Source organism: Crinia signifera, chromosome 4 (assembly GCF_055691185.1).
Source record: "Crinia signifera chromosome 4, ASM5569118v1, whole genome shotgun sequence".
NCBI classification, from domain to species: Eukaryota; Metazoa; Chordata; class Amphibia; order Anura; family Myobatrachidae; genus Crinia; species Crinia signifera.
Genome location: NC_139220.1, coordinates 298,745,066 through 298,767,347, shown reverse-complemented (window position 1 = coordinate 298,767,347; position 22,282 = coordinate 298,745,066). Strand labels below are relative to the sequence as shown.

At 49.0% G+C, this 22,282-nt stretch overlaps 7 protein-coding genes across 7 annotated transcripts; 5 read left to right on the top strand and 2 right to left on the bottom strand.

Moving 5' to 3' along the window:
• Positions 1–3,066: 3,066 nt before the first annotated feature.
• Positions 3,067–3,833, top strand: LOC146072800 (histone H1.11R-like). The gene has a single exon (XM_083179995.1). The coding sequence runs from the start codon at positions 3,162–3,164 to the stop codon at positions 3,831–3,833; it is 672 nt and encodes a 223-aa protein (XP_083036121.1). The 5' UTR covers positions 3,067–3,161.
• A 3,198-nt stretch (positions 3,834–7,031) lies between these two features.
• Positions 7,032–7,424, top strand: LOC146073243 (histone H2A type 1). The gene has a single exon (XM_083180432.1). It carries the CDS (start codon positions 7,032–7,034, stop codon positions 7,422–7,424), a length of 393 nt encoding a protein of 130 aa, XP_083036558.1.
• Positions 7,425–8,008: 584 nt separating this feature from the next.
• On the bottom strand, positions 8,009–8,594 carry LOC146072799 (histone H3). Its single transcript, XM_083179994.1, has one exon. The coding sequence runs from the start codon at positions 8,592–8,594 to the stop codon at positions 8,184–8,186; it is 411 nt and encodes a 136-aa protein (XP_083036120.1). The 3' UTR covers positions 8,009–8,183.
• A 3,302-nt stretch (positions 8,595–11,896) lies between these two features.
• LOC146072797 (histone H1.11R-like) lies at positions 11,897–12,614 on the top strand. The gene has a single exon (XM_083179992.1). It carries the CDS (start codon positions 11,943–11,945, stop codon positions 12,612–12,614), a length of 672 nt encoding a protein of 223 aa, XP_083036118.1. The 5' UTR covers positions 11,897–11,942.
• A 3,132-nt stretch (positions 12,615–15,746) lies between these two features.
• LOC146073242 (histone H2A type 1) lies at positions 15,747–16,139 on the top strand. Its single transcript, XM_083180430.1, has one exon. It carries the CDS (start codon positions 15,747–15,749, stop codon positions 16,137–16,139), a length of 393 nt encoding a protein of 130 aa, XP_083036556.1.
• Positions 16,140–16,898: 759 nt separating this feature from the next.
• LOC146072798 (histone H3) lies at positions 16,899–17,309 on the bottom strand. The gene has a single exon (XM_083179993.1). The coding sequence runs from the start codon at positions 17,307–17,309 to the stop codon at positions 16,899–16,901; it is 411 nt and encodes a 136-aa protein (XP_083036119.1).
• Positions 17,310–20,611: 3,302 nt separating this feature from the next.
• LOC146073241 (histone H1.11R-like) lies at positions 20,612–21,329 on the top strand. The gene has a single exon (XM_083180429.1). The coding sequence runs from the start codon at positions 20,658–20,660 to the stop codon at positions 21,327–21,329; it is 672 nt and encodes a 223-aa protein (XP_083036555.1). The 5' UTR covers positions 20,612–20,657.
• Positions 21,330–22,282: the final 953 nt, after the last annotated feature.

Genomic DNA, 22,282 nt, shown 5'->3' with positions numbered 1-22,282 from the left:
CGTATGGATCGTGTACCTTTAAGTAAGGTACACGATCCATACGATGGACCCGATTTCCTTTGAAATCAGGTCCATTTTGCCGGCTAGGAGACAATATCGGGGGCATCGCGTCGGTCGGGACCGTTAACAATGGTCCCGACGCGACCGACGCGATGCCCCCGATTTCCCCTCAGACTTCAATGTTAAAAAATATTTTAACATTGAAATCGTGTCGGGAAAGGTAAAATATCGGGGGCATCGCGTCGGTCGGGACCATTAACATTGGTCCCGACGCGATGCCCCCGATTTTTCCATAGGCTTCAATGTTAAAATATTTTTTAACATTGAAATCTTGAAAAAATGTGAAAAATGTGAAATGGGCCAATATGACCCATTTCACATTATAGATGTCCCCGTCGTCACCCCACGATAGACGCCAACCCGAAGCGTGGCGAGCGCAGCGAGCCCGCGAGGGGCGGCGGTGCGCGTCCTCCGACCTTTTCATTCCCCTACTATCCACGTCGGCGAAGCCCGAAGCGTGGCGAGCACAGCGAGCCCTGCGAGGGGACGCGTATACCTGTGAAGTTATACGCGTCCCCTCGCCACGCTTCGGGCTCGGTGGCTCGCTGCGCTCGCCACACTATTCTATTCTCAACTCCACGCCGACGTGGATAGTAGGGGAATGAAAAGGTCGGAGGACGCGCACCGCCGCCCCTCGCGGGCTCGCTGCGCTCGCCACGCTTCGGGTTGGCGTCTATCGTGGGGTTGGGTGTACGCCGTGACATTTGGGGGGGTTGGGAATATTTTACATTGAATTCAATGTAAAATCGGGTCCCAGGGACCCGATTTACATTTCATTCAAAAAAAAAATCGGGTCCAAAATCGGTCGATTTTTCCGACACGACCACCCCGATGTAAATCGGTGTGGCGTGCTAGGAAACAAGTACCATATTTTTTATTTATAAGGCGCCACACGTGGTACGCAGCGCCGTACAAATAGAACATATTAGAACAGTACAGGGTAAACAGAACTAGACATAACAGTGACAGAAGATCAAAAACAGCACAATTAGCAATTAGCAGCACATCTCTTGGTACACAATACAGCAGATATATAGGGAAGTGAGTGAGAAGAGATGCAGGTGTAGATTGCAGGTGAGTAAGAGAGCTGTAATTGAAATGTAAGAAGGGTGCTGTGAGTACAGGAGGGGAGAGGGCCCTGCTCTATGGAGCTTACAATCTAGAAGGAGGGGGAGACAGACAGGTGACAAGATGTACAGGTAAGGAGACCTGAGGCAAGAAGTAAGAACGGAAGGGATAGTCAGGACATGAGGCAGCAGGTAGAGAAAGCGGACAAAGTAGTCCTCTCCCTCCTCCTATCCTCCTCTGTAAAATGTAAAGTCTAATGTGATGCTCATCATAATGATACTCGCACACCGCTTCCATTGGGCCAATATAGTGTACTACTAAATTTGGGCTCGCTATTCAGTCTTTTGCTCCAGGTGCTAATTTCAACTGTGCATTTTAAATAGATATCCGGTGTGGCATCTTTCTTGTGCAGAAGAACAATTGCTTGGGGGAAATCTTTGCCAATACATATTTTTTGCCATATATAAATTCTCCACAGTTTGGCTGATTTTTTTTTCTCTAATCTTGGCCAGCAAGTTGGTGGGCCTAACTGCTCATGGTGTCCTCTAAAAGGTGCCAGTCTCTCCTCCAGCATGGTGATTTACCACTGGACCGCATGCTTCATATCAGGCGCCCCTCTGCACCTACAGTATCCATGCTGGCTGCATTTATTAGGACGCTACTTGGTCTAAAACCATATAGTAACACTATTATTTTCGAACAGTTATTTGTTGGTGCACCACTGATGTTCAAGTATTCTTCCTACAAATATGTTTCCTTTTTTTCTATCCTCTATTTATCTAATCTCTACTTTTGGCTCCCTTCTCTGCCTTTTTCAAAACACAACCGTGTCAACGTGGCGAGGCCATGGAATGTCACATAGCTACATGGATTATTTTGAGACAATTTAGTGCCAGTGTCACCAGCATTCCTCACATCCAGAACAATACCAGACAATGGAATATGCTAGGTGTCCTGAGCTTGTCATTGTAGCCAGAGTGGCTAGATAACATATGAGGATGCTTCCTGCCTGTGTTATCCACCTGAGCTCTTGTGGAGTGTGGATGTCGGCTGCCCTCTCTGCTAGATTAACGATGACATCTTTATGTAACACGTGGCTGGCCCCCTGGTCCAATGTGTTGGACGCCTCCTCATACTGGAGATTTTCAACAGTTCTGGCACCAAAATCACGATCTGAGCTACTGACCCAAGTACTGTAACGTCATTCCTCTTGGCTAGAGGTCCATTTCATTGCAGCAAGACATGGGACTAGATAACCATAGCCATCGTACTAGCTGTATGGGCTATTACAGGAAGCGACAAGCAAACTCCTCAGAACCAAAACAAAAATCCCAGCAGTCGAGTCTAGAAAGTATTTTGACCTTGTCACAGTAGCAAGAATTCTTTAGACAAGAGTGCCGTTACCTTGAAGCCACCTGCCTGTGTGTGTGCCAGTACCATGATGCCACCTGCCTGTGTTATCCAAATGTGTGTACAGGAGTTCACAAATCATCTAAATGCGTTTGAATATGCGCCCTGTCCTGCACAAAGTGTCCCGCAGGCGACTTTTGTCATCCTCTGGACTAGAAGGAGGCAAAAAAGTCCCGAATGGACATATTCTCCTCACAGAAGAAGAGAGATGTGTTCCATGCCGGGCACATCTAGCCTGGTGCGGGTCAGCTGCCACTGGCTAATCCTGGCCTCCTTCTTAGCGCTTAAGCTAGCGGTTGCCATATGGTGTTAGGGGAGACCTTGGAGTACGAAGGTGGTGAAGAGAACCGGTCCTCTGTTCCTCTCATGCCATAAAAAATGCACCTTTTCTGCGCTAGCAAAACACAGGGCGAGAGCAGATCTTGTGAAACTCGAAAGCTAGGACAAGGTTTACACGGCTGCTTGTTCCGCCAATAGGAGCACAGAACGCTCCCCTCTGATCAGCCAATCACAGCACATCCGGCAGGTTATATAAGAGACATCAGCTGCTCAGGGCACTGACTGTGTGTGACTTAACGATACCGCGTTTTTTTGTTGTTGTTGCTGATCTATCCAACCGTACCATGGCAGAGACCGCACCCGCCGCCGCTGCTGTTCCGCCTTCAGAAGGCGCAGCCAAAAAGAAGAGGCAGCCAAAGAAAGCTGCTGGAGGAGCCAAGAAAAGCGCCAAGTCTTCTGGACCCAGCGTATCCGAGCTGATCGTGAAAACCGTGGCCGCCTCCAAAGAGCGCAGCGGGGTTTCTCTTGCCGCCCTGAAGAAAGCTCTGGCTGCCGGAGGCTACGATGTGGAGAAGAACAACAGCCGCGTGAAGCTGGGCGTGAAAAGTTTGGTCACCAAAGGAACTCTCACCCAGGTGAAAGGCACCGGCGCTTCCGGCTCCTTCAAGCTCAATAAGAAGCAGGCGGAGAGCAAGAAGGTCGCCCAGAAGTCTCTGAAGCCCAAGAAACCTGCTGCAAAGAAAGTGGCCAAATCCCCGAAGAAGCCCAAGAAAGCTCCGAGTGCAGCCAAGAGCCCGAAGAAGGTGAAGAAGCCAGCAAAGGCGGCTGCAGCTGCCAAAAGCCCAAAGAAGCCTAAAGCGGTGAAGCCGAAGAAGGCGGCCGCCAAGAGTCCGGCCAAGAAGGCAGCGAAACCCAAAGCCGCCAAGAGTCCGGCCAAGAAGGCGGCGAAGCCCAAAGCCGCAAAAAGTCCGGCCAAGAAGGCAGCCAAGCCCAAGAAAGCCGCGGCAAAGAAGTAATGGCTGAACCGCCGCATCCTCGCTCCCTTGTTCTCCCCCCAAAAGGCTCTTTTCAGAGCCACCCACCCTCTCTCGACAGAGCTGTGAGCGCACGGCGTGGCCTGATGGCTGCGCCCTTCAGTAAGTAATCAACAGGTGCACCAGAATGTTGTAGCTTGCCCCTTAAATTCAGTCACTTCACAATTCTACAGATGTGCTTGGAAGTGGGAATAATGAAACAAGTTAAGTATCAACTCTTTAATAAACGCTTCATAGCGCATATAGCGTTTTGGTGCGCGTTTCAATGAATCACTGTAAACCGGGGGGCGCATTCACCTGTGGCACCATACCTCCCAGCCGGTTCTGCCCTACATCCTCTGTATAGGGCCAGCGCAATCTGTGGCAGAGCTGTCAGGGAAGATGCGTGATTCACCACTATAGAACTCTTTAGCTCAGCCTCGTATTTTTTTTTTTTTATTATCCCCAGCTGGAGTAACTGCTGCAAATCGTGAGGTGCAAGGGTTTATACACAGTATATAGAGCTTAGTAAAACGCAGAGGAAGGCGGACTGGATCGTTGTTAAATCTGCGTTCATCGTGACCCTTTCAAACACAATTGTCCGGAAAACGTATATGCCTCTGTGCAGTGGTCGCTACCAGCGTGGTTTGTACCGCAACCCTATCAACAAATTGCGGATTACCAAATTACACAATCACCGACACTAAAAAGGAACCACTGCACCCGTGGCACCTCACTGCCTGCATCCACTAACGGTGCGGCTAGTGTGAGGGAATGAATTCATATTAGGACCCGGCAAATAGCCGCATTACACAGGGAGGATGTAACAGCGCTCTCGTAGAAAAGATGGGTGGCCCTGAAAAGGGCCTTTGTGTGTGGGTGACTGAGTGAGATGCTCCTGGGAATTTAACCCCCGAACCCATAGAGAGTACGGCCCTGGCGTTTCAGAGCATAGACCACGTCCATAGCGGTCACAGTCTTCCTCTTGGCGTGCTCGGTGTAGGTGACGGCATCACGAATGACATTCTCCAGAAACACCTTCAGCACACCGCGGGTCTCCTCGTAGATGAGTCCAGAGATACGCTTAACACCCCCTCGCCTAGCTAGACGACGGATGGCAGGCTTGGTAATGCCCTGGATGTTGTCACGGAGAACCTTCCTGTGACGCTTAGCGCCTCCTTTGCCGAGCCCCTTTCCGCCTTTACCTCTTCCAGACATTCTCAAAAATCCTTCTGTGACAAACAGTAAGAATGAGTATAGTTTCCTGTCAGCGGCTTTTATAAAGTGGAAGAGCGGACCTGATGGGTGACTTGGACTTAAAGGCGGAGTCTTGTATCGCCTTGCCATTCGTTCATAAGCACAACCCTTTTATTGTTTTCCTTTCGTTCATTACTAGAAGATATTGTTTTATGTTTAGATTTATATGAACTGCTCTCTTGGTATTGTTTTCTTCGTTAATACCCAGTGTAACATTTCAGCTTGATTAGAGAACTAAACTATTCAGCTACGTTGTGGTGAATATTTGTGTGGATGAAACGTAATGACCAGACCGGTCCCGACGATAATAGTTTTATTTTTTTTTTACATTTTATTATACGTGGAATAGATATAGATACATTGTATATGTTCACGTTGAAAGTGGGGGAATTGGTAACGACAAAGGACCCACACAATGAGAGTCGCTCAGATATCGGCGGGAAATTAAAAACATCACCAAAAACATTCCCACTGGGAAACTGCTTCTGATAATCACAACTACTGTAACGTTTCCATAGCTCCCGGACTCGGTGTGTGTGTGTGTGTGTGTGTGTGTGTGTGTGTGTGTGTGTTACAGTGGGAACCGAGTTTGCCTGAGCAGGAATTACGTGTTCACCCTTAATTAAATGCATCGAAACGGAACCGAGTCACAGAAGTAACTGGGTACAATAGAGCTACGTTAACATACTGCACCCTTCATTTAGAAAGACAGTGATCCATTGGCAACGGTGCTCATCGAAAATTCGAATGTGATGTTTAAAGGCACCAACTGTTACAATTTAACAGTACTTTGCAACGTTTCCATCCAACAGAATGCTTTCGATTTTCGGCAGCTGCACACGGGGAACATTGCTGCCCTATGGGTCGCATGTATCTTTTCTTTTTCTATTTATTTATTTAACCAGTGACATCTGCAATGTAACGAACCGGTCCTATATTTGAAACTGGATTCAGATCCTAGAAAGATAACTACAGAATGCAGCTTTGCAAGTGGTAAGTAAAGGCACTTTTTTTTTTTTTTTCTGAACCAGTAGGGTTAACAATAGCTAGAGGGTACGTCACAAGTCAGTTATGTCTGTCGGTGTGCACTTATCCCGTGAGCCTGGACACAGCAAAAACCATCATAGTTACAGCTCGATTAGAGAGAAGGTGGGTGGCTCTGAAAAGAGCCTTTGTGTTGGTGTGGGTGGGAGAAGGGGAGATTACTTGGCGCTGGTGTACTTGGTGACGGCCTTGGTGCCCTCGGACACGGCGTGCTTGGCCAGCTCTCCAGGCAGCAGCAGACGTACGGCGGTCTGGATCTCCCTGGAGGTGATGGTGGAGCGCTTGTTGTAGTGAGCCAGGCGGGAAGCTTCCCCAGCAATGCGCTCAAAGATATCGTTGACAAAGGAGTTCATGATGCCCATAGCCTTGGAGGAGATGCCGGTATCAGGGTGCACCTGCTTCAGCACCTTGTACACGTAAATGGCGTAACTCTCCTTCCTGGTCTTTCTACGCTTCTTCCCATCCTTCTTCTGGGTCTTGGTCACCGCTTTCTTAGAGCCCTTCTTGGGCGCCGGCGCAGACTTTGCTGGATCAGGCATTGTAGCTTATCAACAAATAACCGCTTCAAATTCGAGAAGAAATGACTGTGTGCAAAAGTGCCGTACGTCGGCTATAGCTGCTCTATTTATAGGGATCTTATGCAAACGAGGCATCGCTGCTGTAAGCTACTCTATTGGGTAGAATTGTCGTGTGACGAAAAGCAGCATCGTTGACTCCACCCTTCAGATACGGATTGGTCTGTGGATAAACTTGAGCTGCATTGGTTAATTTGTAAGCAGGCCAATCACAGAGCAGACAGCATCGGGTAACTGAGTATATAAGAGGAGGGCGGTATTTTACACTTACACTTTTGCAGGTTTCCATCTGTATTTGTAAAGCTTTTTTGCTCCGTTAGCTATTATGTCTGGAAGAGGTAAACAAGGCGGCAAAACCCGGGCTAAGGCCAAGACTCGTTCATCCAGGGCTGGTCTCCAGTTCCCAGTTGGTCGCGTGCATCGTCTGTTAAGGAAGGGAAACTATGCGGAACGAGTGGGTGCCGGTGCCCCGGTCTACCTGGCCGCGGTGCTGGAATATCTGACGGCTGAGATTCTGGAGCTTGCCGGAAACGCTGCCCGCGACAACAAGAAGACCCGCATCATCCCCCGCCACCTGCAGCTGGCTGTACGCAACGACGAAGAGCTCAACAAGCTGCTCGGTGGGGTGACCATCGCCCAGGGAGGTGTTCTGCCTAACATCCAGGCAGTGCTGCTGCCCAAGAAGACCGAGAGCCACAAGCCAGCTAAGAGCAAGTAATTCAACGGCAAAAAAATATTTTACCTAAAACACAAAGGCTCTTTTCAGAGCCACCCACCCCGACCTTAAAGAGCTGATTCATGTTTAAAATGTATACATGGAAGTTATTCGCCCGAATTAGCGGGACAGGTGTAAGTGCCACTGTGGCCTTTCTACGCTTAACAACAGGGACGTAAATTGAGTTTAACGTGTGTAGTGAAATTGCATTACCGTCCCGCGTAACATGCCCCGCTTATCTGAAGGGAGACTTGTGCCTAGCCCTGGAAAGAGATGAAGGAGCTAGAACTGAGACTTTTCTTGTACTTAACATCAATCGTTTACTGTGAAGGCCGGTAGTCTGTTCGTTCCCCCTGGATAGATGAAGATTGTGCCTGTGTCGTGCAAGTAACAGGCTGGTGACAAATCACGGAGAAGATAAGAAACAGCCGAGGCTTGAGCCAGTAATGTACCTTATGCTTAAGTCTCATATATATGAAAGAATGTTTAATTATAATAGCTAGTAATGTAACTTATGCTCAAGTCTGTATACGTATACAGATTTTATTTTTTTTTTTTAAAGTGCCCCATGTTGTGAAGGACGGAAGGCGAACACAAGCTGTGTGTCTGGTAATTAAGGCCTTTAGCGGACAACCGGGCACCTTACCATGCCTCCAGTGTGAACACTACTATGTCATTGATGCTATAGCTCGTTTAGAAAGATTTGGTGGCTCTGAAAAGAGCCTTTGTTGTCGTTGTTGGGTTTCTAGGAGTGCCAAGTATCTATGCCCTCTCCCCACGGATCCTGCGGGCCAGCTGGATGTCTTTTGGCATGATGGTCACCCTCTTGGCGTGGATGGCGCACAGGTTGGTGTCCTCGAAGAGCCCCACCAGATAAGCTTCGCTGGCCTCTTGCAGGGCCATGACAGCAGAGCTCTGGAAGCGCAGGTCGGTCTTGAAGTCCTGGGCGATCTCACGCACCAGGCGCTGGAAGGGCAGCTTGCGGATGAGCAGCTCGGTGGATTTCTGGTAGCGGCGGATCTCACGGAGAGCCACAGTCCCGGGTCGGTAGCGGTGAGGCTTCTTCACGCCGCCGGTAGCTGGGGCGCTTTTCCGGGCAGCCTTGGTTGCTAGCTGCTTGCGGGGAGCTTTCCCGCCAGTAGATTTGCGAGCGGTTTGCTTTGTCCTGGCCATCCTTCTTCAACACGCACTTCAGCACCTCAGTCTGTTCTGTAGAAAGAAAAGTGAATCGAATTCAGCCGCTGCCATCTCCATTTATACACAGTGCTGCGCTGTCATTGGGTGAGCTAAGGGCATCCACCCTCCTGATTGGCATTCTCGTTTTCAAACGAGTCCTCTATGACGTTCCGTTTTCTCCCTTTATTGTATAGAACAGGCGGGCGCGGGAACGAAATGACGCGAGGAGGTTAGGTCACGTGTTAGTCACCAGAATGAACGAGAAGTATGTTCTGGCATCATGATCCGAGCGAGAAGGGACACCGACCCAATGGTCCCTTATATGCATAGCACACGGCGGTGATACTACATTGCACCATCACAACAAGGAACTCTGGGCTAAAGCGTTTTGGAAAATAAACGTAAACATATTATATTACATTACATACCATAGCTACCATGGGCGGGGAAAGTACTGCATGGGAACAATAGAAGTGCCTTACAGGTGTCTGAAACCCGGGAGATCGTACTATGAGATTGCTGTAACAACAACAGGTCACAGTATCTGCAGAGCATGGCACTTTCACAGTATTACGATCACTGATGGATCGCCGAAGCAGAAAAAAAAATATATTTATGAGGTCAGACTCAGAGCCGGATTAAGCCCTCGGCACACCGTGCCCTCCCCAGTCCCACCGCCACACTTACCTCAGGGAGGGAGAGAAGGACACACGAAGGCTGGGAATCCAATCCAGGACTCCTGTGAAGTTATACGCGTCCCCTCGCCACGCTTCGGGCTCGGTGGCTCGCTGCGCTCGCCACACTATTCTATTCTCAACTCCACGCCGACGTGGATAGTAGGGGAATGAAAAGGTCGGAGGACGCGCACCGCCGCCCCTCGCGGGCTCGCTGCGCTCGCCACGCTTCGGGTTGGCGTCTATCGTGGGGTTGGGTGTACGCCGTGACATTTGGGGGGGTTGGGAATATTTTACATTGAATTCAATGTAAAATCGGGTCCCAGGGACCCGATTTACATTTCATTAAAAAAAAAAATCGGGTCCAAAATCGGTCGATTTTTCCGACACGACCACCCCGATGTAAATCGGTGTGGCGTGCTAGGAAACAAGTACCATATTTTTTTATTTATAAGGCGCCACACGTGGTACGCAGCGCCGTACAAATAGAACATATTAGAACAGTACAGGGTAAACAGAACTAGACATAACAGTGACAGAAGATCAAAAACAGCACAATTAGCAATTAGCAGCACATCTCTTGGTACACAATACAGCAGATATATAGGGAAGTGAGTGAGAAGAGATGCAGGTGTAGATTGCAGGTGAGTAAGAGAGCTGTAATTGAAATGTAAGAAGGGTGCTGTGAGTACAGGAGGGGAGAGGGCCCTGCTCTATGGAGCTTACAATCTAGAAGGAGGGGGAGACAGACAGGTGACAAGATGTACAGGTAAGGAGACCTGAGGCAAGAAGTAAGAACGGAAGGGATAGTCAGGACATGAGGCAGCAGGTAGAGAAAGCGGACAAAGTAGTCCTCTCCCTCCTCCTATCCTCCTCTGTAAAATGTAAAGTCTAATGTGATGCTCATCATAATGATACTCGCACACCGCTTCCATTGGGCCAATATAGTGTACTACTAAATTTGGGCTCGCTATTCAGTCTTTTGCTCCAGGTGCTAATTTCAACTGTGCATTTTAAATAGATATCCGGTGTGGCATCTTTCTTGTGCAGAAGAACAATTGCTTGGGGGAAATCTTTGCCAATACATATTTTTTGCCATATATAAATTCTCCACAGTTTGGCTGATTTTTTTTTCTCTAATCTTGGCCAGCAAGTTGGTGGGCCTAACTGCTCATGGTGTCCTCTAAAAGGTGCCAGTCTCTCCTCCAGCATGGTGATTTACCACTGGACCGCATGCTTCATATCAGGCGCCCCTCTGCACCTACAGTATCCATGCTGGCTGCATTTATTAGGACGCTACTTGGTCTAAAACCATATAGTAACACTATTATTTTCGAACAGTTATTTGTTGGTGCACCACTGATGTTCAAGTATTCTTCCTACAAATATGTTTCCTTTTTTTCTATCCTCTATTTATCTAATCTCTACTTTTGGCTCCCTTCTCTGCCTTTTTCAAAACACAACCGTGTCAACGTGGCGAGGCCATGGAATGTCACATAGCTACATGGATTATTTTGAGACAATTTAGTGCCAGTGTCACCAGCATTCCTCACATCCAGAACAATACCAGACAATGGAATATGCTAGGTGTCCTGAGCTTGTCATTGTAGCCAGAGTGGCTAGATAACATATGAGGATGCTTCCTGCCTGTGTTATCCACCTGAGCTCTTGTGGAGTGTGGATGTCGGCTGCCCTCTCTGCTAGATTAACGATGACATCTTTATGTAACACGTGGCTGGCCCCCTGGTCCAATGTGTTGGACGCCTCCTCATACTGGAGATTTTCAACAGTTCTGGCACCAAAATCACGATCTGAGCTACTGACCCAAGTACTGTAACGTCATTCCTCTTGGCTAGAGGTCCATTTCATTGCAGCAAGACATGGGACTAGATAACCATAGCCATCGTACTAGCTGTATGGGCTATTACAGGAAGCGACAAGCAAACTCCTCAGAACCAAAACAAAAATCCCAGCAGTCGAGTCTAGAAAGTATTTTGACCTTGTCACAGTAGCAAGAATTCTTTAGACAAGAGTGCCGTTACCTTGAAGCCACCTGCCTGTGTGTGTGCCAGTACCATGATGCCACCTGCCTGTGTTATCCAAATGTGTGTACAGGAGTTCACAAATCATCTAAATGCGTTTGAATATGCGCCCTGTCCTGCACAAAGTGTCCCGCAGGCGACTTTTGTCATCCTCTGGACTAGAAGGAGGCAAAAAAGTCCCGAATGGACATATTCTCCTCACAGAAGAAGAGAGATGTGTTCCATGCCGGGCACATCTAGCCTGGTGCGGGTCAGCTGCCACTGGCTAATCCTGGCCTCCTTCTTAGCGCTTAAGCTAGCGGTTGCCATATGGTGTTAGGGGAGACCTTGGAGTACGAAGGTGGTGAAGAGAACCGGTCCTCTGTTCCTCTCATGCCATAAAAAATGCACCTTTTCTGCGCTAGCAAAACACAGGGCGAGAGCAGATCTTGTCAAACTCGAAAGCTAGGACAAGGTTTACACGGCTGCTTGTTCCGCCAATAGGAGCACAGAACGCTCCCCTCTGATCAGCCAATCACAGCACATCCGGCAGGTTATATAAGAGACATCAGCTGCTCAGGGCACTGACTGTGTGTGACTTAACGATACCGCGTTTTTTTTTTTTTGTTGCTGATCTATCCAAACGTACCATGGCAGAGACCGCACCCGCCGCCGCTGCTGTTCCGCCTTCAGAAGGCGCAGCCAAAAAGAAGAGGCAGCCAAAGAAAGCTGCTGGAGGAGCCAAGAAAAGCGCCAAGTCTTCTGGACCCAGCGTCTCCGAGCTGATCGTGAAAACCGTGGCCGCCTCCAAAGAGCGCAGCGGGGTTTCTCTTGCCGCCCTGAAGAAAGCTCTGGCTGCCGGAGGCTACGATGTGGAGAAGAACAACAGCCGCGTGAAGCTGGGCGTGAAAAGTTTGGTCACCAAAGGAACTCTCACCCAGGTGAAAGGCACCGGCGCTTCCGGCTCCTTCAAGCTCAATAAGAAGCAGGCGGAGAGCAAGAAGGTCGCCCAGAAGTCTCTGAAGCCCAAGAAACCTGCTGCAAAGAAAGTGGCCAAATCCCCGAAGAAGCCCAAGAAAGCTCCGAATGCAGCCAAGAGCCCGAAGAAGGTGAAGAAGCCAGCAAAGGCGGCTGCAGCTGCCAAAAGCCCAAAGAAGCCTAAAGCGGTGAAGCCGAAGAAGGCGGCCGCCAAGAGTCCGGCCAAGAAGGCAGCGAAACCCAAAGCCGCCAAGAGTCCGGCCAAGAAGGCGGCGAAGCCCAAAGCCGCAAAAAGTCCGGCCAAGAAGGCAGCCAATCCCAAGAAAGCCGCGGCAAAGAAGTAATGGCTGAACCGCCGCATCCTCGCTCCCTTGTTCTCCCCCCAAAAGGCTCTTTTCAGAGCCACCCACCCTCTCTCGACAGAGCTGTGAGCGCACGGCGTGGCCTGATGGCTGCGCCCTTCAGTAAGTAATCAACAGGTGCACCAGAATGTTGTAGCTTGCCCCTTAAATTCAGTCACTTCACAATTCTACAGATGTGCTTGGAAGTGGGAATAATGAAACAAGTTAAGTATCAACTCTTTAATAAACGCTTCATAGCGCATATAGCGTTTTGGTGCGCGTTTCAATGAATCACTGTAAACCGGGGGGCGCATTCACCTGTGGCACCATACCTCCCAGCCGGTTCTGCCCTACATCCTCTGTATAGGGCCAGCGCAATCTGTGGCAGAGCTGTCAGGGAAGATGCGTGATTCACCACTATAGAACTCTTTAGCTCAGCCTCGTATTTTATTATCCCCAGCTGGAGTAACTGCTGCAAATCGTGTGGTGCAAGGGTATATACACAGTATATAGAGCTTAGTAAAACGCAGAGAAAGGCGGACTGGATCGTTGTTAAATCTGCATTCATCGTGACCCTTTCAAACACAATTGTCCGGAAAACGTATATGCCTCTGTGCAGTGGTCGCTACCAGCGTGGTTTGTACCGCAACCCTGTCAACAAATTGCGGATTACCAAATTACACAATCACCGACACTAAAAAGGAACCACTGCGGCTAGTGTGAGGGAATGAATTCATATTAGGACCCGGCAAATAGCCGCATTACACAGGGAGGTTGGAACAGCGCTCTCGTAGAAAAGATGGGTGGCCCTGAAAAGGGCCTTTGTGTGTGGGTGACTGAGTGAGATGCTCCTGGGAATTTAACCCCCGAACCCATAGAGAGTACGGCCCTGGCGTTTCAGAGCATAGACCACGTCCATAGCGGTCACAGTCTTCCTCTTGGCGTGCTCGGTGTAGGTGACGGCATCACGAATGACATTCTCCAGAAACACCTTCAGCACACCGCGGGTCTCCTCGTAGATGAGTCCAGAGATACGCTTAACACCCCCTCGCCTAGCTAGACGACGGATGGCAGGCTTGGTAATGCCCTGGATGTTGTCACGGAGAACCTTCCTGTGACGCTTAGCGCCTCCTTTGCCGAGCCCCTTTCCGCCTTTACCTCTTCCAGACATTCTCAAAAATCCTTCTGTGACAAACAGTAAGAATGAGTATAGTTTCCTGTCAGCGGCTTTTATAAAGTGGAAGAGCGGACCTGATGGGTGACTTGGACTTAAAGGCGGAGTCTTGTATCGCCTTGCCATTCGTTCATAAGCACAACCCTTTTATTGTTTTCCTTTCGTTCATTACTAGAAGATATTGTTTTATGTTTAGATTTATGTTTAGATTTATATGAACTGCTCTCTTGGTATTGTTTTCTTCGTTAATACCCAGTGTAACATGTCAGCTTGATTAGAGAACTAAACTATTCAGCTACGTTGTGGTGAATATTTGTGTGGATAAAACGTAATGACCAGACCGGTCCCGACGATAATAGTTTTATTTTTTTTTACATTTTATTATACGTGGAATAGATATAGATACATTGTATATGTTCACTTTGAAAGTGGGGGAATTGGTAACGACAAAGGACCCACACAATGAGAGTCGCTCAGATATCGGCGGGAAATTAAAAACATCACCAAAAACATTCCCACTGGGTAACTGCTTCTGATAATCACAACTACTTTAACGTTTCCATAGCTCCCGGACTCGGTGTGTGTGTGTGTGTGTGTTACAGTGGGAACCGAGTTTGCCTGAGCAGGAATTACGTGTTCACCCTTAATTAAATGCATCGAAACGGAACCGAGTCACAGAAGTAACTGGGTACAATAGAGCTACGTTAACATACTGCACCCTTCATTTACAAAGACAGTGATCCATTGGCAACGGTGCTCATCGAAAATTCGAATGTGATGTTTAAAGGCACCAACTGTTACAATTTAACAGTACTTTGCAACGTTTCCATCCAACAGAATGCTTTCGATTTTCGGCAGCTGCACACGGGGAACATTGCTGCCCTATGGGTCGCATGTATCTTTTCTTTTTCTATTTATTTAACCAGTGACATCTGCAATGTAACGAACCGGTCCTATATTTGAAACTGGATTCAGATCCTAGAAAGAGAACTACAGAATGCAGCTTTGCAAGTGGTAAGTAAAGGCACTTTTTTTTTTTCTGAACCAGTAGGGTTAACAATAGCTAGAGGGTACGTCACAAGTCAGTTATGTCTGTCGGTGTGCACTTATCCCGTGAGCCTGGACACAGCAAAAACCATCATAGTTACAGCTCGATTAGAGAGAAGGTGGGTGGCTCTGAAAAGAGCCTTTGTGTTGGTGTGGGTGGGAGAAGGGGAGATTACTTGGCGCTGGTGTACTTGGTGACGGCCTTGGTGCCCTCGGACACGGCGTGCTTGGCCAGCTCTCCAGGCAGCAGCAGACGTACGGCGGTCTGGATCTCCCTGGAGGTGATGGTGGAGCGCTTGTTGTAGTGAGCCAGGCGGGAAGCTTCCCCAGCAATGCGCTCAAAGATATCGTTGACAAAGGAGTTCATGATGCCCATAGCCTTGGAGGAGATGCCGGTATCAGGGTGCACCTGCTTCAGCACCTTGTACACGTAAATGGCGTAACTCTCCTTCCTGGTCTTTCTACGCTTCTTCCCATCCTTCTTCTGGGTCTTGGTCACCGCTTTCTTAGAGCCCTTCTTGGGCGCCGGCGCAGACTTTGCTGGATCAGGCATTGTAGCTTATCAACAAATGACCGCTTCAAATTCGAGAAGAAATGACTGTGTGCAAAAGTGCCGTACGTCGGCTATAGCTGCTCTATTTATAGGGATCTTATGCAAACGAGGCATCGCTGCTGTAAGCTACTCTATTGGGTAGAATTGTCGTGTGACGAAAAGCAGCATCGTTGACTCCACCCTTCAGATACGGATTGGTCTGTGGATAAACTTGAGCTGCATTGGTTAATTTGTAAGCAGGCCAATCACAGAGCAGACAGCATCGGGTAGCTGAGTATATAAGAGGAGGGCGGTATTTTACATTTACACTTTCGCAGGTTTCCATCTGTATTTGTAAAGCTTTTTTGCTCCGTTAGCTATTATGTCTGGAAGAGGTAAACAAGGCGGCAAAACCCGGGCTAAGGCCAAGACTCGTTCATCCAGGGCTGGTCTCCAGTTCCCAGTTGGTCGCGTGCATCGTCTGTTAAGGAAGGGAAACTATGCGGAACGAGTGGGTGCCGGTGCCCCGGTCTACCTGGCCGCGGTGCTGGAATATCTGACGGCTGAGATTCTGGAGCTTGCCGGAAACGCTGCCCGCGACAACAAGAAGACCCGCATCATCCCCCGCCACCTGCAGCTGGCTGTACGCAACGACGAAGAGCTCAACAAGCTGCTCGGTGGGGTGACCATCGCCCAGGGAGGTGTTCTGCCTAACATCCAGGCAGTGCTGCTGCCCAAGAAGACCGAGAGCCACAAGCCAGCTAAGAGCAAGTAATTCAACGGCAAAAAAATATTTTACCTAAAACACAAAGGCTCTTTTCAGAGCCACCCACCCCGACCTTAAAGAGCTGATTCATGTTTAAAATGTATACATGGAAGTTATTCGCCCGAATTAGCGGGACAGGTGTAAGTGCCACTGTGGCCTTTCTACGCTTAACAACAGGGACGTAAATTGAGTTTAACGTGTGTAGTGAAATTGCATTACCGTCCCGCGTAACATGCCCCGCTTATCTGAAGGGAGACTTGTGCCTAGCCCTGGAAAGAGATGAAGGAGCTAGAACTGAGACTTTTCTTGTACTTAACATCAATCGTTTACTGTGAAGGCCGGTAGTCTGTTCGTTCCCCCTGGATAGATGAAGATTGTGCCTGTGTCGTGCAAGTAACAGGCTGGTGACAAATCACGGAGAAGATAAGAAACAGCCGAGGCTTGAGCCAGTAATGTACCTTATGCTTAAGTCTCATATATATGAAAGAATGTTTAATTATAATAGCTAGTAATGTAACTTATGCTCAAGTCTGTATACGTATACAGATTTTTTTTTTTTTTTTTAAAGTGCCCCATGTTGTGAAGGACGGAAGGCGAACACAAGCTGTGTGTCTGGTAATTAAGGCCTTTAGCGGACAACCGGGCACCTTACCATGCCTCCAGTGTGAACACTACTATGTCATTGATGCTATAGCTCGTTTAGAAAGATTTGGTGGCTCTGAAAAGAGCCTTTGTTGTCGTTGTTGGGTTTCTAGGAGTGCCAAGTATCTATGCCCTCTCCCCACGGATCCTGCGGGCCAGTTGGATGTCTTTTGGCATGATGGTCACCCTCTTGGCGTGGATGGCGCACAGGTTGGTGTCCTCGAAGAGCCCCACCAGATAAGCTTCGCTGGCCTCTTGCAGGGCCATGACAGCAGAGCTCTGGAAGCGCAGGTCGGTCTTGAAGTCCTGGGCGATCTCACGCACCAGGCGCTGGAAGGGCAGCTTGCGGATGAGCAGCTCGGTGGATTTCTGGTAGCGGCGGATCTCACGGAGAGCCACAGTCCCGGGTCGGTAGCGGTGAGGCTTCTTCACGCCGCCGGTAGCTGGGGCGCTTTTCCGGGCAGCCTTGGTTGCTAGCTGCTTGCGGGGAGCTTTCCCGCCAGTAGATTTGCGAGCGGTTTGCTTTGTCCTGGCCATCCTTCTTCAACACGCACTTCAGCACCTCAGTCTGTTCTGTAGAAAGAAAAGTGAATCGAATTCAGCCGCTGCCATCTCCATTTATACACAGTGCTGCGCTGTCATTGGGTGAGCTAAGGGCATCCACCCTCCTGATTGGCATTCTCGTTTTCAAACGAGTCCTCTATGACGTTCCGTTTTCTCCCTTTATTGTATAGAACAGGCGGGCGCGGGAACGAAATGACGCGAGGAGGTTAGGTCACGTGTTAGTCACCAGAATGAACGAGAAGTATGTTCTGGCATCATGATCCGAGCGAGAAGGGACACCGACCCAATGGTCCCTTATATGCATAGCACACGGCGGTGATACTACATTGCACCATCACAACAAGGAACTCTGGGCTAAAGCGTTTTGGAAAATAAACGTAAACATATTATATTACATTACATACCATAGCTACCATGGGCGGGGAAAGTACTGCATGGGAACAATAGAAGTGCCTTACAGGTGTCTGAAACCCGGGAGATCGTACTATGAGATTGCTGTAACAACAACAGGTCACAGTATCTGCAGAGCATGGCACTTTCACAGTATTACGATCACTGATGGATCGCCGAAGCAGAAAAAAAAATATATTTATGAGGTCAGACTCAGAGCCGGATTAAGCCCTCGGCACACCGTGCCCTCCCCAGTCCCACCGCCACACTTACCTCAGGGAGGGAGAGAAGGACACACGAAGGCTGGGAATCCAATCCAGGACTCCTGTGAAGTTATACGCGTCCCCTCGCCACGCTTCGGGCTCGGTGGCTCGCTGCGCTCGCCACACTATTCTATTCTCAACTCCACGCCGACGTGGATAGTAGGGGAATGAAAAGGTCGGAGGACGCGCACCGCCGCCCCTCGCGGGCTCGCTGCGCTCGCCACGCTTCGGGTTGGCGTCTATCGTGGGGTTGGGTGTACGCCGTGACATTTGGGGGGGTTGGGAATATTTTACATTGAATTCAATGTAAAATCGGGTCCCAGGGACCCGATTTACATTTCATTAAAAAAAAAAATCGGGTCCAAAATCGGTCGATTTTTCCGACACGACCACCCCGATGTAAATCGGTGTGGCGTGCTAGGAAACAAGTACCATATTTTTTTATTTATAAGGCGCCACACGTGGTACGCAGCGCCGTACAAATAGAACATATTAGAACAGTACAGGGTAAACAGAACTAGACATAACAGTGACAGAAGATCAAAAACAGCACAATTAGCAATTAGCAGCACATCTCTTGGTACACAATACAGCAGATATATAGGGAAGTGAGTGAGAAGAGATGCAGGTGTAGATTGCAGGTGAGTAAGAGAGCTGTAATTGAAATGTAAGAAGGGTGCTGTGAGTACAGGAGGGGAGAGGGCCCTGCTCTATGGAGCTTACAATCTAGAAGGAGGGGGAGACAGACAGGTGACAAGATGTACAGGTAAGGAGACCTGAGGCAAGAAGTAAGAACGGAAGGGATAGTCAGGACATGAGGCAGCAGGTAGAGAAAGCGGACAAAGTAGTCCTCTCCCTCCTCCTATCCTCCTCTGTAAAATGTAAAGTCTAATGTGATGCTCATCATAATGATACTCGCACACCGCTTCCATTGGGCCAATATAGTGTACTACTAAATTTGGGCTCGCTATTCAGTCTTTTGCTCCAGGTGCTAATTTCAACTGTGCATTTTAAATAGATATCCGGTGTGGCATCTTTCTTGTGCAGAAGAACAATTGCTTGGGGGAAATCTTTGCCAATACATATTTTTTGCCATATATAAATTCTCCACAGTTTGGCTGATTTTTTTTTCTCTAATCTTGGCCAGCAAGTTGGTGGGCCTAACTGCTCATGGTGTCCTCTAAAAGGTGCCAGTCTCTCCTCCAGCATGGTGATTTACCACTGGACCGCATGCTTCATATCAGGCGCCCCTCTGCACCTACAGTATCCATGCTGGCTGCATTTATTAGGACGCTACTTGGTCTAAAACCATATAGTAACACTATTATTTTCGAACAGTTATTTGTTGGTGCACCACTGATGTTCAAGTATTCTTCCTACAAATATGTTTCCTTTTTTTCTATCCTCTATTTATCTAATCTCTACTTTTGGCTCCCTTCTCTGCCTTTTTCAAAACACAACCGTGTCAACGTGGCGAGGCCATGGAATGTCACATAGCTACATGGATTATTTTGAGACAATTTAGTGCCAGTGTCACCAGCATTCCTCACATCCAGAACAATACCAGACAATGGAATATGCTAGGTGTCCTGAGCTTGTCATTGTAGCCAGAGTGGCTAGATAACATATGAGGATGCTTCCTGCCTGTGTTATCCACCTGAGCTCTTGTGGAGTGTGGATGTCGGCTGCCCTCTCTGCTAGATTAACGATGACATCTTTATGTAACACGTGGCTGGCCCCCTGGTCCAATGTGTTGGACGCCTCCTCATACTGGAGATTTTCAACAGTTCTGGCACCAAAATCACGATCTGAGCTACTGACCCAAGTACTGTAACGTCATTCCTCTTGGCTAGAGGTCCATTTCATTGCAGCAAGACATGGGACTAGATAACCATAGCCATCGTACTAGCTGTATGGGCTATTACAGGAAGCGACAAGCAAACTCCTCAGAACCAAAACAAAAATCCCAGCAGTCGAGTCTAGAAAGTATTTTGACCTTGTCACAGTAGCAAGAATTCTTTAGACAAGAGTGCCGTTACCTTGAAGCCACCTGCCTGTGTGTGTGCCAGTACCATGATGCCACCTGCCTGTGTTATCCAAATGTGTGTACAGGAGTTCACAAATCATCTAAATGCGTTTGAATATGCGCCCTGTCCTGCACAAAGTGTCCCGCAGGCGACTTTTGTCATCCTCTGGACTAGAAGGAGGCAAAAAAGTCCCGAATGGACATATTCTCCTCACAGAAGAAGAGAGATGTGTTCCATGCCGGGCACATCTAGCCTGGTGCGGGTCAGCTGCCACTGGCTAATCCTGGCCTCCTTCTTAGCGCTTAAGCTAGCGGTTGCCATATGGTGTTAGGGGAGACCTTGGAGTACGAAGGTGGTGAAGAGAACCGGTCCTCTGTTCCTCTCATGCCATAAAAAATGCACCTTTTCTGCGCTAGCAAAACACAGGGCGAGAGCAGATCTTGTCAAACTCGAAAGCTAGGACAAGGTTTACACGGCTGCTTGTTCCGCCAATAGGAGCACAGAACGCTCCCCTCTGATCAGCCAATCACAGCACATCCGGCAGGTTATATAAGAGACATCAGCTGCTCAGGGCACTGACTGTGTGTGACTTAACGATACCGCGTTTTTTTTTTTTTGTTGCTGATCTATCCAAACGTACCATGGCAGAGACCGCACCCGCCGCCGCTGCTGTTCCGCCTTCAGAAGGCGCAGCCAAAAAGAAGAGGCAGCCAAAGAAAGCTGCTGGAGGAGCCAAGAAAAGCGCCAAGTCTTCTGGACCCAGCGTCTCCGAGCTGATCGTGAAAACCGTGGCCGCCTCCAAAGAGCGCAGCGGGGTTTCTCTTGCCGCCCTGAAGAAAGCTCTGGCTGCCGGAGGCTACGATGTGGAGAAGAACAACAGCCGCGTGAAGCTGGGCGTGAAAAGTTTGGTCACCAAAGGAACTCTCACCCAGGTGAAAGGCACCGGCGCTTCCGGCTCCTTCAAGCTCAATAAGAAGCAGGCGGAGAGCAAGAAGGTCGCCCAGAAGTCTCTGAAGCCCAAGAAACCTGCTGCAAAGAAAGTGGCCAAATCCCCGAAGAAGCCCAAGAAAGCTCCGAATGCAGCCAAGAGCCCGAAGAAGGTGAAGAAGCCAGCAAAGGCGGCTGCAGCTGCCAAAAGCCCAAAGAAGCCTAAAGCGGTGAAGCCGAAGAAGGCGGCCGCCAAGAGTCCGGCCAAGAAGGCAGCGAAACCCAAAGCCGCCAAGAGTCCGGCCAAGAAGGCGGCGAAGCCCAAAGCCGCAAAAAGTCCGGCCAAGAAGGCAGCCAATCCCAAGAAAGCCGCGGCAAAGAAGTAATGGCTGAACCGCCGCATCCTCGCTCCCTTGTTCTCCCCCCAAAAGGCTCTTTTCAGAGCCACCCACCCTCTCTCGACAGAGCTGTGAGCGCACGGCGTGGCCTGATGGCTGCGCCCTTCAGTAAGTAATCAACAGGTGCACCAGAATGTTGTAGCTTGCCCCTTAAATTCAGTCACTTCACAATTCTACAGATGTGCTTGGAAGTGGGAATAATGAAACAAGTTAAGTATCAACTCTTTAATAAACGCTTCATAGCGCATATAGCGTTTTGGTGCGCGTTTCAATGAATCACTGTAAACCGGGGGGCGCATTCACCTGTGGCACCATACCTCCCAGCCGGTTCTGCCCTACATCCTCTGTATAGGGCCAGCGCAATCTGTGGCAGAGCTGTCAGGGAAGATGCGTGATTCACCACTATAGAACTCTTTAGCTCAGCCTCGTATTTTATTATCCCCAGCTGGAGTAACTGCTGCAAATCGTGTGGTGCAAGGGTATATACACAGTATATAGAGCTTAGTAAAACGCAGAGAAAGGCGGACTGGATCGTTGTTAAATCTGCATTCATCGTGACCCTTTCAAACACAATTGTCCGGAAAACGTATATGCCTCTGTGCAGTGGTCGCTACCAGCGTGGTTTGTACCGCAACCCTGTCAACAAATTGCGGATTACCAAATTACACAATCACCGACACTAAAAAGGAACCACTGCACCCGTGGCACCTCACTGCCTGCATCCACTAACGGTGCGGCTAGTGTGAGGGAATGAATTCATATTAGGACCCGGCAAATAGCCGCATTACACAGGGAGGTTGGAACAGCGCTCTCGTAGAAAAGATGGGTGGCCCTGAAAAGGGCCTTTGTGTGTGGGTGACTGAGTGAGATGCTCCTGGGAATTTAACCCCCGAACCCATAGAGAGTACGGCCCTGGCGTTTCAGAGCATAGACCACGTCCA

What these genes read in the sequence shown, in the direction of transcription:
- LOC146072800 (XM_083179995.1), top strand. Translation starts at nt 3,162, where the DNA reads ATGGCAGAGACCGCACCCGCCGCCGCTGCTGTTCCGCCTTCAGAAGGC.
- LOC146073243 (XM_083180432.1), top strand. Translation starts at nt 7,032, where the DNA reads ATGTCTGGAAGAGGTAAACAAGGCGGCAAAACCCGGGCTAAGGCCAAG.
- LOC146072799 (XM_083179994.1), bottom strand. Translation starts at nt 8,594, where the DNA reads ATGGCCAGGACAAAGCAAACCGCTCGCAAATCTACTGGCGGGAAAGCT.
- LOC146072797 (XM_083179992.1), top strand. Translation starts at nt 11,943, where the DNA reads ATGGCAGAGACCGCACCCGCCGCCGCTGCTGTTCCGCCTTCAGAAGGC.
- LOC146073242 (XM_083180430.1), top strand. Translation starts at nt 15,747, where the DNA reads ATGTCTGGAAGAGGTAAACAAGGCGGCAAAACCCGGGCTAAGGCCAAG.
- LOC146072798 (XM_083179993.1), bottom strand. Translation starts at nt 17,309, where the DNA reads ATGGCCAGGACAAAGCAAACCGCTCGCAAATCTACTGGCGGGAAAGCT.
- LOC146073241 (XM_083180429.1), top strand. Translation starts at nt 20,658, where the DNA reads ATGGCAGAGACCGCACCCGCCGCCGCTGCTGTTCCGCCTTCAGAAGGC.